Source organism: Brachionichthys hirsutus, chromosome 16, assembly GCF_040956055.1.
Source record: "Brachionichthys hirsutus isolate HB-005 chromosome 16, CSIRO-AGI_Bhir_v1, whole genome shotgun sequence".
NCBI lineage: Eukaryota > Metazoa > Chordata > Actinopteri > Lophiiformes > Brachionichthyidae > Brachionichthys > Brachionichthys hirsutus.
In genome coordinates, this window is record NC_090912.1 from 2,306,867 (window position 1) to 2,320,857 (window position 13,991).

Consider the following 13,991-nt stretch of genomic DNA (forward strand, 5'->3'; position numbering starts at 1 on the left):
GTCCTTTAAACGCGTTAATTTTAATGTTATTCAGCAAGATGTGAGATAGATTCCCTTGTCTGAGCCAATGACATCCTGCTGCCCTACCGCCCCCTGCTGGCCACATTCAGGCCTCGATACAACGGAAATTGTATAAATTAGTTATTCTTTCTTTGTGGCCCGGTAACAAATGCCTCACGGACCGGTACCGGGCCGCGGCCCGGTGGTTGGGGCACGCGTGTTGACTCTTCTCCAGGCTGCCGGCTGATTGTTGAACAAAAATACTAACTGCTCTGTCAGTTTCACGGTCCGTTTTTCACTTTTCACTCATCTCACCGCAATAGTCATTAAAAAATATAGCCTGTGAAATCAAAATCTGTACATTTGCAAACATTATTGGCAAATCATATCATTACAGTGACTGAATTTTTTTTTTTTTTACATCTACTGTACATCCCTTTACTGTGCAATTCCACATAGGTGAAAGAAGAAGAAAAAACCTGTACACACCTGTGTATTCGCCTATACACTCGTCACATTCTACTTGATGTGCTGCGTAGACAGGTAAGCGATAAGCGTTGATTGCGTCACACAGCGAATTAATTTTAATCTCGTGAGACTTGAGATTTCATTGAACTGAGTGCCGAAATTTAAGCTTTTCCCTGCACCGCTTTAGGTAGAAAATGATCCAGCAAGCATGAGTTAGAAGAAAAGGTTTTACACTCGTGTCGTCCTTTGTTACGTGTTTTACAGTTCGCGCGTGGAGCCGCAGCTTCCTCGAAGACGCTAATCGTTGGGAACGATCGCGAGAAGATGTCCCAGGTGAGGGCCATCACCTCAACTTTAAGACAACACATTTCAGATGTGTTTTTAATCTGGAACATACTGTGACCAGAAAAGCTACTATCTACTGACTATGGCAGTTCTGATTCACAAGAAACGCAAGCGTATACACCTCTTACAGTCTATAAGCACCATCTCCAAGCTCCATCCTCATCACTGTGTTTCTCTCTTTAGTTTTATTCGTGAACTCCGGTTTCGTTTCACTGATCTCGACTTTGGTTGCACTGTTGATCGCTTCCAAAAACCCAAGGCTGATGATGAGCTTAAAAAGAAATGTAACGAATTAGTAAGATACATATCAGACTGCAAAAAAAAAGCAATCAATGGCTTTAAGTGATCTTTAAAAATGGCTCAGTGGAAAAGACAAATCATAATCAGTAAATAATATTTCAAACATCCCTTAAATTCCTTTTCCCACAGCGTCAAGTCCAAATCCCATCTGAATAAGCTATTATGGTTGCTTCAGGTCAAGCTTGCTCAGATCAGGCACTTCAATATTTTCACCCTGCAGTCCAGCATGAGACAAAATGCTAACGAGCATCAAGTGCCACCCAACATCAAGGAGCATCAAGCGCCACCCAACCGGACAGAGAAACGCCATCAAAACAAGTACGAGGAAAGAAAACGATCAAATTGAATATAGGTATCCGTGGTTATTTTGAGTGCTACTTCCCCTCTCCTCAACCCCATCCCACCCTGTCGGTCCTGTGATGCTAGCCGCTTCTGAACTCCTCCTCAATTTCTGGGAGATTCCTCTTTTCTCTCCTCAGGGTCTCGGTTAGCGGTCTGGCGCTGCTGGGGGACTCCAGGTGTTTGGGCTCGTTGGTGCTGTAGCTGCCCTTCTGCTGGTACGCAAACACGTAGATGGTGTACACGCCTCCGAAGAGCAGCAGCAACGCCAGGAAGCCGATGACTGGGGATGGAAAAACAGCACAGTCGGAGGTACATTTGCAACACAATGAGATGAGAGACACTGGAAGCAGCAGGCCCTGTTTGATAAAATGACTAGTGCTTTAATATTATATTATATGAATGTGAGTCTGATGGTATAGATAAGCCAGAACATTCTCTGTCTAATGTCTAAATCATATTTCTAATAAGTAGTCTGTTGAGGTTGGACACAGGACGTCAGAGGACGTTTCCAAAGGGTGGTTCGAGGTCTTTTTGGGAAGTACACATGCTCGGATTTTGAATTAGCAAATAGTCAACAAAACGTTTCAGTGCTGCGAGGAAGTATATTGTATTTAGTGTAAGAGTGGAACAACTTCTCAGACGGTAAAAAGAAAGCCAGTGTGATTTTTTTTTAAAGGTCCAGTTTCATTCTGAATATTCACATTTGTAATGCAGCGACGTGTTTTAAAATACTAAGAATAAAAATATGTGCAGGCCGGCTGCCTCAGAGCTTTGGCGCCTACAACCAAAGCCATTTTCTAGTTTCCTCTCTCCTAAAGTTCAGACCTTGTGGGTGCATTTCTAAATGTTTCCTGTCACACTCCAACGACTGCAGGTCAGCTGACCTGAAGATAGGAACTCGCCCGTAGAGGTGCGTTTGTTTGACAGTTTGTTTGCTCTTTAACGGCGGGGAAGGTTGCAGAAGGCATCAACCTCTAACAATCAGGATCCAGTTCCGACGCCTGAATGGTGGCCCAATCTTATGTGACATCCTGATGTCCTTCATTTGCATAATTCGTCTGTATCTGAATGCTCTCTTGAGCTGAAGCATCTATCAGCGATGCACAGACTAAACATAGCTGATCCGGTAAAGGTCCCTGACAGGAATGTGGTTCCGTGCTGATGTTTAATCCTGAGACTCCAGCCGCTCCTGCTCATCCAGGGACCTGCTCTATTTATTTCATCTGTAATACTGTGCTTTAGACCTCTGGTCTGGACTCAGCAGCTCTAATAATAATGTAGAGAGTTACTGCTGGGATTAAAGGTGATGAAATATATTAAATGTTGTTAGTCAGATGCTTGAATAAAGCCCAAAAACGGATTCTAACTAGCCTGCTATAATTTAGGATTAGAGGAAAAAGGGAAAGACAAATGGATGTTTTGTTCATCTGGGACATTAAAAAATACTGAGAAAAGCAGAAATGAGGCTGCATTCAAATTCAGGAACTAAGCGGATGTGCAGAAGAAGGGACATTTATCCTTACCTGTTATCCAAACTAGTCCAAGGTCATCGTGGATATAAAAATACTCTGAAAGGGATGGTACAGAAAGAAGAGGATTGAAACATTTTATTCTATTCAATTTTTGCATTTATACATTATAATATATGCATAAATTCACCAATTCCGGTAAACCAGGGGTCTGCTTCCCAGGGCACGTAACCCAGGACGGGAGGAAAAGCACCACAGTTGGACTCGGAGATGTAGCCTTGTGTCTTCACGGGAGGGTCTGTTTCGTTTGGCCGGAAGAAGGCTTTTAAAGGGGCGTAAACGTTGTATCTCACCCCAGATATGCAGCCAATGAAGCCCGGAGCGTTATGTTTCTGGATGTCATAGTCAATATCACCAACCTCTGATAGGACAAACAGAAACACCATCACACCAACAGAATGAAGACAAAGCAACCACATTGGACAGCATGTTCTGGTCAAGATTAGGTTAGATGTTCACCCATCACTCTGCCCAGGAACATGGACTTTGGAGAATCAAACCTGGCGTCCTCCACCAGGGTTATCTTTTCCACTATGGGCTCCATATAATCCACCTGCAAGTTAAATAAAGTATCAGAAGATTTACACAACCTTCCAGGCTAGTATAGTAAGTATGCTAAGCTAAACTGAATGACGTATCTGACTCTCTATGAATAAGCCTCATCATTTCCTTTAAGATGAAGTGAGAGAACGAACCTGTGTCTTGATGGTCCTGTTGTGTCTGGTTATGTTGACATAGTGAGGGAACCCATCTGCCAGGTTTCGGTGCGCCAACTGGAACTTGTGTGTTATGAGTCCGAGCTTATACCTCAGATCTACGCTACCTGTGGGAAGAAAAGGGAGAAAACATTCTAAATCTGTCTAGCATTGGAGTCTGACGCATTTAAATCCGCTTCAGAAAGTCAAGCTGTTCTTGAGCGTGCTTCTGAGCTTCCCCTACCGTCATTATTGAGGATAATGGCGATGTAGTCTTGGACGAAGGAGCTGATGTACAGCAACACAGCTGGCGTATGAATGGTGCTGAAGCTGAACTCTATGTCATCCGCTGTGTCGTTGTAGCCGAGGCTGAAGTTGTCGTAATGCGGATCAATCCAGTTGGCCCACGCTGCTTCGTCAGACACGGGTTTCTTTCGTATGTTGTACTTCAGCCACGAGCCAATCTCAAAGTGCGCCCCGATGTCTTGGAAAAGACCATAATAGTATAAGTTAGTACAATATGAACGCTTTGTCTCTCCAAACATCTACAGACTGACCTTTGTGACAGTAGAAGCCATCAAAAGCTGTATTGTTACAATCACAAGTGTACGATGCATAGCCGTCGATGCACTGGCCACTGTTGCGGCAGGGAATGCTAGCATTGAGACATTCTCCGGTACAGTTCCTTCTTATGCCCTGTTCTTCATTTACTTTCCCCTCGAGATCAAGAGGAACACCATTCATCCGTAGCCCACGAAGACACCCCAAGAAAGGTCTCAGTGTGCGGTTAGCTGCCCCTGTTACAAAGAAAACTTCCTTTAATGGTTGGTCATCTCCTTTCAAAGATTAGACAGTACATAGTATTTTGACCAATGCACATTTTGTAAGCTTCAAGCAACCTACCGACTAGAATAGGATGTGTAAACTTCATGGTGACAAAGGTCTGACCTGGGAACCGTTTAACAGCCCAGGGCTGATAATCAACCTTAATGCGGGCCAATTTCACGTTAATCTCAGCCTGAACAAAGTGCCACTCGTTGTCGTTGAGAGGCACAGGAGAGCGTAGCGTCACGTTAATGATGCCATCGCCGACCATGAACAGAAACACAAGGTTATGGGTGGCTGGAAGAGGAAAGAAGGCAAGTTCAGTGACTTTCTCGCTTGTATGAAAGCTACATGAACCCTGAAAAAACCAACTCACTGTTCAACTCTATCCGTATGAAGTTTCGAAGTTGTTCGTCAGAGTTCTCCAAGAAGACGCCGTGGTCTCGATAGGTTTTGAAGTGGAAAGAGATGTCGGCGCTGGAGCCCGGCCTGAAGGTGGGGAAGGTTATGTAGGTGGGCTTTGTGAAGGCAATGGTGTTCCAGATGTTTCCTATAAAAAAATAATTGAACAAATATGCATATAAATAACCCACAAAGCTTCAACAATACCGAACATCAGAGGGAGCGCACAATCCGTGATATTTAAACTCACTGTCGCCGTGGCAGCGAAGTCGCCCAACGGTGAACTGCGCCTCTGAGCCTGTCCTGTTGGTGTCTCCGACTACAACCTTCCTGACAGGCAGATGATCTCGGAAGTCCAAATACCCCATATCTGAGAACCTGAAAAGCCACAGAGGCATGAGAAGGCCTCATGAGCAGTGTCACAGACACCAAATTAACCTGCTCAACTCACCCCCCCCCCCCCCCCCCCCCTCTCACCATTGTCTATAGTCGGCATCACAGTTGCATTGAAACTTCGGATCAACGCAGGTTTGATTGATAGCACAGCCACACATCTGAACCTCTCTGAATGTTCCTCCCCAATAAGAATGGCTTATGTTGTTACGACCAATCCAGTAGCTGAAGGGTCTTCCATCTAGTTTGAAAAAGAAATTGATCATCAATCATCAGTGTAACTTCCTGTGCTTTTTGTTTCCCTACAAGTTTAATGAAGCATCCAAACCCCTCTTACTGGGGGTGTTGAGGAGACGGGACTTGTAGCAGGAGTAGTCGATCCACTGCTCGCAGTACATGGAGGTGTTAGCAAGAGCAGTGACTTCATCCCAGGAGGCGTTCCAGTAGTTGACATCACCGATGAAGGGCCGGTCTATTGAACTCCCAGTTACCTTAGTGCCATCCACACGGTCATTTAAAATCACTGTCCAGGCTTTATATGCTGTGGAGGATAAATTGATAAAACATCCAAAAAGAATATGTAAGTAAATAATATTAATTTACAATTCCACTCAGTGCTAATATTGGAAAACACACAAAAGGAGTTGGCCCTGCCTCGTTTCATAACACCTTTTATTTCCCATGAAATTTCAGTGCTCAGTTTTCCATACAGGAAAAATATAATCAGACTTTTCTCTTTTCATTGTATTCTTACAACCCACCAGATGGTCCGACTCACTTTGAAGGTGCCGCTTATGAAGTTTGTGAATATGACTCACATTTCATTTTGCAGTACACTTCGAACGGCTTCAGTGGTCCGCTGAGATCGGGATCGATGGTGTAGTTTCCAGACCAGTACTTGCCACTCAGTTTGTACGCCTCACACGACTCTTTATAAACCGCTGTGCGACAAATGAGATGATCAATTTATTCAACTCAGAAGTGAAAGTGCCATTAAAGCGATGAGGCTACCCGCTGGTACTTACACATGTGACACACTTCTCCTTTATAGCCCGTGTTTTCACACAGGCAGATGAAGTCGTCCCACGACTGGATGCATCGGCCTTCATGTTCACACGGGTTTGGAGTGCATCTATGAACAAGATTCACTCGTATTGATTGTTTTTACAGAAGAGTGACACTCCTTTTCTGAGGGGGATTCCAACCAACTGCCCCAGCTAAAAAGTACTTTGGGTGAATGTTTTTTGAATGCTTCAGTTGTAAGCCGGACTTTACTTGACTTACCTGTCTGTGATGCCACATGTGCCCAATAGCAGCTCAGCATAACGCCCCCACTGTCGCTGCAGAATGATGTCGATGTCAAGTTGTTCATTGTCTATGAAGATATGTTGCATGCAACCATGGAAGCGGTTCAGCTTGGTCTCGCACTTCCGGACCGTGTTGTTGCTCTGGGGACAACCTTAGAACATGAGGGCGAACACGAGTCAGGCAAAAACGGATTAGTGAGTTGACAGGAGTTCGTCGGCAGATGTTCGACATCATCGCCTCACCCCCGAAAAAGTAGCGGTCTCCTGTGCGAATGGTGAAAGGGTTGGTGATCTTCAGCGGAGACCCCTCCTCCTCATCGATCGTGAGGGTCAGCAGATTGTCTCTGGCTGCCAGATCCACCGAATGCCAGTAGCCGTCATTTAGCCTGTATCCTATGGACCGGGGGATCAATATTCAAATGTCAGTGAGGACGCGACACAAGGCAATTTCATTTCATCTTAATAAATGCCTACCTGCAGCAAACTGGAGTTTCTTCTTGCCAGGCTGGAATATAGTGACGTTGATCTGTCCCTCGCTCAAGCCCAGCTCAAGGGCACCAAGGTCATCAGCAAACCGCGTGAACATCAACAGGCCCGTGTAATCCCACGATCGGAACTTAAACTTGACAAACATACGGGGCCTCCTGAAGAAGCCCGGCACCTGCAGGTAGTTGTTGGGCCCAGCGAAAGTCATTGGCTTGAGCAGGATGTCCCTGCAGCCAAAATGCAGCTTTTTCTGAGGGAAGGAAGCATTTTCATTGATTATTATGGTATGATGAGCACGGAAAATATAAAGTAATGCGCAATCACAATTACTGCAATTATCAGAAGCGGCGATTGTTGTACCTTTCGGGGGATACGGATATCAGATTCCTCCTGTTTAGCCTTGTTGATGATGTTGATGCCATTGATGAAGACGTTTTCTACGCAACCCCGGAAATTAGGTGTGGTGGGCAGGTGAGGCATATTTGGTTCTATGACACCGCCTACATATAACTAGCAGAAAAGCAACACAGCAATTCATTGCCATTAGAAAGAAAACCAATTCATCAACTTGAGGCTCATTCATCATCATTTCCTCATCCTTAGCCTTACCTTGTAATGACCTACAAATAGATTTATGAATTACCTGCGTATCCAGATCCAGGTGCGTAAACTCTCCATTGCAGATGGCCGTCACCGTGTGACTGTCGACGGTGAAGTTCACCTGTCGACCGTAGCGCTTGACGGTGACGTAATGCCAGTGTAAATTATCGAGAAGACTGCCAGCAGTCAGCGTGGTTCGGCCATCAACTTTGTGTATTACACTGCTTCCTGTGATGTAAAGCAAATACTAAGACAGTAGTTGAACCACTGTGGCAGTAGTGCACCCTGTTCACCCCCTATTCTCATACCAATATCGACTGGTGCGTAATATAGAAATGCCCAGTGCGGTTTCGTACCCAGACTGATGTGGAGGTAAAGGCATCCTCTCTTGAGCTCCAGGGTGAAGAGGTCTCCTTGAATCCCCTCGCTGTGTAGCAGCAGACCATCCTGCTCCAGTGTTTTGAAGTTTATGGCAATGTGGTCCTGCAGTGTCCGGGATCTCCTCCCCGGGTACATGTAGACAACAGTGTCATCCCCGTTGTACTGTAGCACGTAGGAATCTGCAGACAAAATCTCAATGTAATATTTTTAAATTCAGTGTTAAAGTTTGTTTGTGATCATAAAATGTTAGAGTCTTGTGTGATCTCGGCCCTCCAAGTCATTTTTTGTGGCCTGCGAGCGCTGTGTGCAGACATTTGGTTTTGTAAAATGCTGCATCTCTCACACGTGTTCTTAACAGCCCACATTTGTTGGTTGTTCTGCAGTTCTGGCTCTCTCAACTGTGATAAAAGAGTTTTGAACAAAGTTAATGCCATAACTTGTGTTGGATGATATTTTTCTTTCTTTATTATTCTATATTATTTATGGTACTTGAATAAGTTTGATTATTGATCGATGGAGTAGTGTGGTTTTCTTAACCTGATCAATTGAAAGGATTTATGTTATAATAACAGCAATAATCTATCCAGATATTTTTACAACTATACAATTTAATATGCAATGTTTGTAACTTAAGTAGTGAACTCATCAAACGGAAACATTCAGCAACATGGCAATAACGATAGCAACACGCTGCCGTCAGGAAATCAATAATCTGCTGGCGGTGACTATTGAAAGTTATTTGAACTTTTTTGTCTTTTCCAGCATGTGCTGATATTTTGACCCCGGCGACATATGGCGCTCAGGATCAGCACCGGACAGCTCCATCATATGAAGCTGTCCGGTGCTGATCCTGAAAGTGACGTCTTTTCCCCGGCATTGACTCGGGGAATGTTCTTTATCTTGCCCACTTCGGTTGGTTTTTTTTGGTTTGGTTTGTCCATGACAAGACAAGGTGGTGTCCTTGGATGTGAATCAGATGCAGCAAATCCCTGTGTCGCATTCCATTAGTCATGTTCACCATAGGAGCAGCCAAACAGCTCCAGCCTCACGCCGATCTTCCCTCCGCTCTCCGTGTTCCACGCCAGAGGAAGCAGACGAATGTGTTTCGCAGTAAATGCATAATGAAAGACATTCCTCTTCACCTGATGGTAATTCCAATTCCCAGGCAATGTCTGCGAACAGATTGGACCGGAAAAGAGTGTCAAGAGTCATTGAGCCATGAAGGTGTCAAATCATTAGTAAGAGCCTGAAGATGAACTGATGATGAGATTAGCTTTGTCAGTATTGAGAGAGATAATACGCCACGCCGTCTTTGTTTCTGTGCCAGCGACGTACAACATAATGGTACGCCCATCGACTGGGAAATCGGCTGTAAAGATTATATTTGACTAGTTAATCCTCGCCTCATCCCCGTTATGGCCCTCATCCCACCCCAGCCCTGCCGGATCACCTACAGAGTTTCCTCCCTTCATGATGTAAGGCGTCCAGGCGTCTGGCCTGTCCCCGTAGAGCAGGGTGTACTTGGAGACCCAGTCATATGAATTGAAGGTCCCCTGTGTGGCGATGGCCACCAGTCGGTACTTCCTGCCCAGGTCGACCTGCAGCCATGGCTGTCTGTCTCTGGGCGATGGTGACCAGCCACTGCTGCCTGAATGGGGGGGGGGGGGGGGGTATCAAGATTGAAGCATTTGTGGCATTGTTGTTTCCTTTGCTAGATCTTTCCTTTGTGGGATAAGCAATATATCAGGGCATCTTCTGTGAACTTACCATACAATTTGGCGAAATTGGCAGAGTAAAGAAAGTTATATCTGGAGGAGGCCAGGAAGGAGGAGGCGTAGAGCCCAGAGACCAGCGGATCAACACATTCTCCTGCAGCGATAATGAGGAAGACGATAGGGTTAGGAGTTATGAAGACATCCTCATTCTGTCGCGGTCACATATGTCACAATCATCTGCACAGCCTCATTAGATAAGACCATGCGGAGTTTAATTAGAGGCTGGTGCTTTAAGTAAATTCATCGTGCAGCAGTGGAAATGTACAAAGCCAGTGGAGCTAAGTTGCGTATTTGTAATAAAGCCAATTCCTGCAAGAGCTTCCACACAAGGAGTTTGACGTACAAATCGAACCAGCTTTTTCTCTGAGCATCGGCGTCACGTGTAATGGAGAAATACAAGACCAACGTCCGCCGATAATGTGGGTTAAATGTGAGATCCACTACTGGACATGTCAAGCAGCCCTTGCCTGCCTATTTCAAATGAGAGCTGATGTGGATCTTTGCTGTCGTGATGCAGAGATGGATCTAAAATGATGCAGCATCACATGAGAATCTTCATGGGTGTGTCTCTGTCGCTTGTTCCTGCATAAAGTCTAGAAAAAGTGCAGTTTCCTGGTAAATAAAAGTCAGGCTGCAAGAGAAGACGCAGCAAAGTCTGCACGATGATACTCACAAGTGATTTAATATAGATATTTATAGATTGGGTTTTATTTGAAGATAAATCTCCGGACACAACCGATCAGACTGTTTTATTTTGACTGTGTTCAAGGCTGACTAAAATAGAAATGCATTTGATGAAAGCAGCTCCCGGTGTGACCTTCCTCTTCCTCTTTCTGTCAGTATAGTGATCGGTAGGCGTTTACTGGTGAGAAGGAGACCTGAGTTTGGAATACCCGGAATGGAATCAGGAGAATTCTTATGCAGGCTGCAAATCGATGAAAGATGCTGCGTATACTCAAAATGCTTTAAATAGCTTTCCCCTCCATGAGCATGGAACGCATGCGAGTCGCTGCACGCATTAAAACTCGATTTTCTACCTTATCTGGTAACAATGAGTTTGGTCACAGAACCCGTAAGCCATGACCAAGGACATCCGGGTGGAGCAAACATGCAGAGCGAGGGAAATGTGACCTTGGCTTTCTGCTCAGTCTCACCATCTTCATCACACACATACTCCACATGTATCTCCAGTCGATCGATCGCAGATATCCGGCGCAACGTCTCCTCACTGCAGAAGCGTCGCAAGCGATATGAGAGTTAAGAAGTTTCATGCTTATGGCTGAAGACGTATCGATCACCATTAATTCTTCAATGCTACCGGAGGTTAACCCAGGACACGCTGCTCCTCTTCGCCTCCTCATGGCGGTACGATCACACGTTTTGTGACCTTACACATGATCCCTTTGCCATTTTTCGCCTTTCTCTCTGTTGCTATGACGTTACAGCTACAGCCGGATGGCTTTGCAGAGTCACCCCTCTGCTTGTGATTCTGCATCGCCTCCTCCCTCCTCTGCACCACACACACACACAGTAAGCGCTTTCTCCATTCATCATAAAGGAAGCTGGGGGGGTGGCAGAGCTCCAGCAACACACTTTGCTGACTCTTCATTGTGCTGTAAGTAGAGGCAGCCCTGTCTGCTCTGACACATCACCACTGCTGGCTGCATACAGCATGCAGAGAGGAGCGTCTGATCGCTGTCACATACATGCGATGCGTGGCAGCGGAGGATTCTGTCCGGGTGCAGCCCTCCGACCAACATTAGGTCAAAAAATACTGCAACCATCCCCGCACACAAGGGGAAGTTAAAGGGGTTCCAATCAATCATTTATACCCGGGCGGGTAGTGAGTCGATCAGTTCAGTGCGTTAGATTAAAAATCAGACTTCATACAGCTACCCCACACACACACACACACACACACACATGAAAACTGATGAGTCACGCGAGAGGTAATATGGGATTAATGGTCATTTCAGAATCACGCATTAAACTAATTGGTACGCAGCCACTGAGATAGATGGAAGATATAAGACTGTTTACCCTTTAGCCCCCACCTCCAGCTGAGCCCCCCCCCCCCCCCCCCCCCCATATGAACCCTGCAAGGTGAATTCACGCCCTTTTGGGGGGGGGGGGGGCTTCCCTTTAAAAAAAAAAAAAAAAACAGCACTGCAGTGGGCTGGTCCCGGCGTGGACGCCGAGCCCCGCTGTCTAAACCCCGGGTTGACAGCCCCCGCAGCACGCACCGGACACGCAGCATGCACCGGACACGCTGCGTGGAGGCTATTACCGTGGAATAAATAAAATAAATTCTCGTGTGGCAGAAAGTCGAGAGCCGAACGCACACGGTGCAGAAACTTGCTCGCAGGCTGAGAGAAAGTACTGCAATGCAGACAGTTGGGTCGGGGGGGGGGGGGGGGGGCACCTTCTGCAGGACCGCTGCGGTTTGGCTCTACTTTTTTGCGCGTGGTCCCACAAAGCAATGCTTTTATTGCAATAACAACAACCGCGATGGATACGCGGAGAAATCGGATTGTCCGTGATTCGGCTTTTATCTAAACGTGTTTTGCCCTTCAAAAGACCCCCCCCCCCCCCCCCCCTACATTTAGCCTCCCAGTGGTATTTCCCCTCTTCTTAATATCAAATATTATCCTCCAACTTTTATCTTGAGCAATCCAGACGGTAAACAATATGCTTTAAAGGCACGTAAATACGTTTGGAAACGTTTTAATCAATAGTCTAGCAGTCGATAATAGATGAACAATTGCTGTTTCACAGGACTTACGTGAGGAGCAATGTCGAAAACCCAAAAATAAGAGGCATATGCTCAGTACTTTGCAAGTCATCCTTCACTTAGGACACGCTTCTCCGCACAGGCGACGTTAATTAGACCGCCGGTCTGTAAACTATAGCGCAGGTCCAAACTCTTCTTCCCGGGATGTCGGACAACCTCCGGGCGGGGACGCGCATCGGATGCTGTTGCTGATGCTGCGCTCCGCCGAGAGCGCGCGCACTTGGTTTATTTCCTTTTTAATTGTTTTATTCACACGACCCCGTCATGCAATGTGGTTCCTGCGTGATGTCGAGCCAGGTGGAGGTAGATTCTGTTTGGTGCCTTCCAGAGGAGATGAAGTGGAGACTGGGAGGTATAGAGGGATCCAAAAACTTTCTCAGTCTGCAGAAGATTGATAATAATTATTCCAAAATTAAAAAACAGCAATTTTCCACCTGGGTTTGTATTATATCACAGATGCGTTAAACTTGGGCTGCACCGGCGTGGAGATGGTTAAAAATCTGTCTTTCCAGGAACACCGATCTGCACTTGGATCCCAAAAATAGGTGGACGTTGTTTATATTCCGTATCGGCTGCAGAACCGACCAGAACGGCTGCATTGGCGTCTCGCGTCTGACCTTCGCAGGTAATTCATGTCAGTGCATCCACAAATATATGCAGAGCAGAACAGAGCAGAGGTTATTATGGGATGATGATGCCAGCTGTGCCTGAACTCTGACTGATCCCTGTGCACCCACGCACACAAACAGAGGGGGGATGGGGGGGCAGGATGAGACTAAGGCACAGGCGGATTTGTGGCGATGGGTGGCACACTGACCATGAAATAAAATAAAAAAAGGCTTTAGGATTAAGAAGTGGGTTTGTGGGGCGGCTGTGCCTGGGCCAGCGCAGGATTTACCTTGTTTTCAATCAAATCAGATTGTCAGTTTGTATAAGCTTCCTCTCACTTGGTTTTTTTTTCTCCCTAAAATGCCAAAGTATTATAAATTTAAACCCACAGAGAGAAAAGAATGACATCAGCAGGATAAACAGATGCAGCCCAGACACCGACGAGGTGTCTAGACACGATGTCATTTATTTAAAGCATTGAATTATCCAAGCAGCAGCATTAATTACATTCACATTATTTAATTTCTTAATTTCTTCATTGAGACGTCTCGGTTAAAGTAAAGACCATTCTGATGTCTTCAGGCTTGCCATCTGTTTCTTTGCTGACCTTTAACATTTGACCTCATGGCGGCGATTGAGCCTGGTTCAGACGAGCCAGGCCCGGTCTGTTTTGGGTTTAACTTCTCAGCCCATGTGCGCTCAAGCAATAAACTGATTATCAATGGAATCAGAGGGAAATATTC

At 45.8% G+C, this 13,991-nt stretch overlaps 1 protein-coding gene across 1 annotated transcript; it reads right to left on the minus strand.

Moving 5' to 3' along the window:
* Nucleotides 1–1,535: 1,535 nt before the first annotated feature.
* Nucleotides 1,536–12,691, minus strand: cntnap1 (contactin associated protein 1). The gene is made up of 24 exons (XM_068749649.1): nucleotides 12,631–12,691; nucleotides 9,841–9,942; nucleotides 9,528–9,721; nucleotides 9,092–9,245; nucleotides 8,049–8,252; nucleotides 7,736–7,920; nucleotides 7,453–7,602; nucleotides 7,081–7,342; nucleotides 6,850–6,999; nucleotides 6,584–6,758; nucleotides 6,325–6,431; nucleotides 6,118–6,240; nucleotides 5,637–5,840; nucleotides 5,384–5,540; nucleotides 5,157–5,284; nucleotides 4,881–5,054; nucleotides 4,583–4,801; nucleotides 4,237–4,476; nucleotides 3,924–4,163; nucleotides 3,680–3,807; nucleotides 3,444–3,537; nucleotides 3,115–3,345; nucleotides 2,979–3,023; nucleotides 1,536–1,735 (listed from the first exon to the last, which is right to left on the minus strand). The coding sequence occupies exons 1-24, from the start codon at nucleotides 12,689–12,691 to the stop codon at nucleotides 1,536–1,538; spliced, it is 3,927 nt and encodes a 1,308-aa protein (XP_068605750.1).
* Between the last annotated feature and the right edge of the window lie 1,300 nt (nucleotides 12,692–13,991).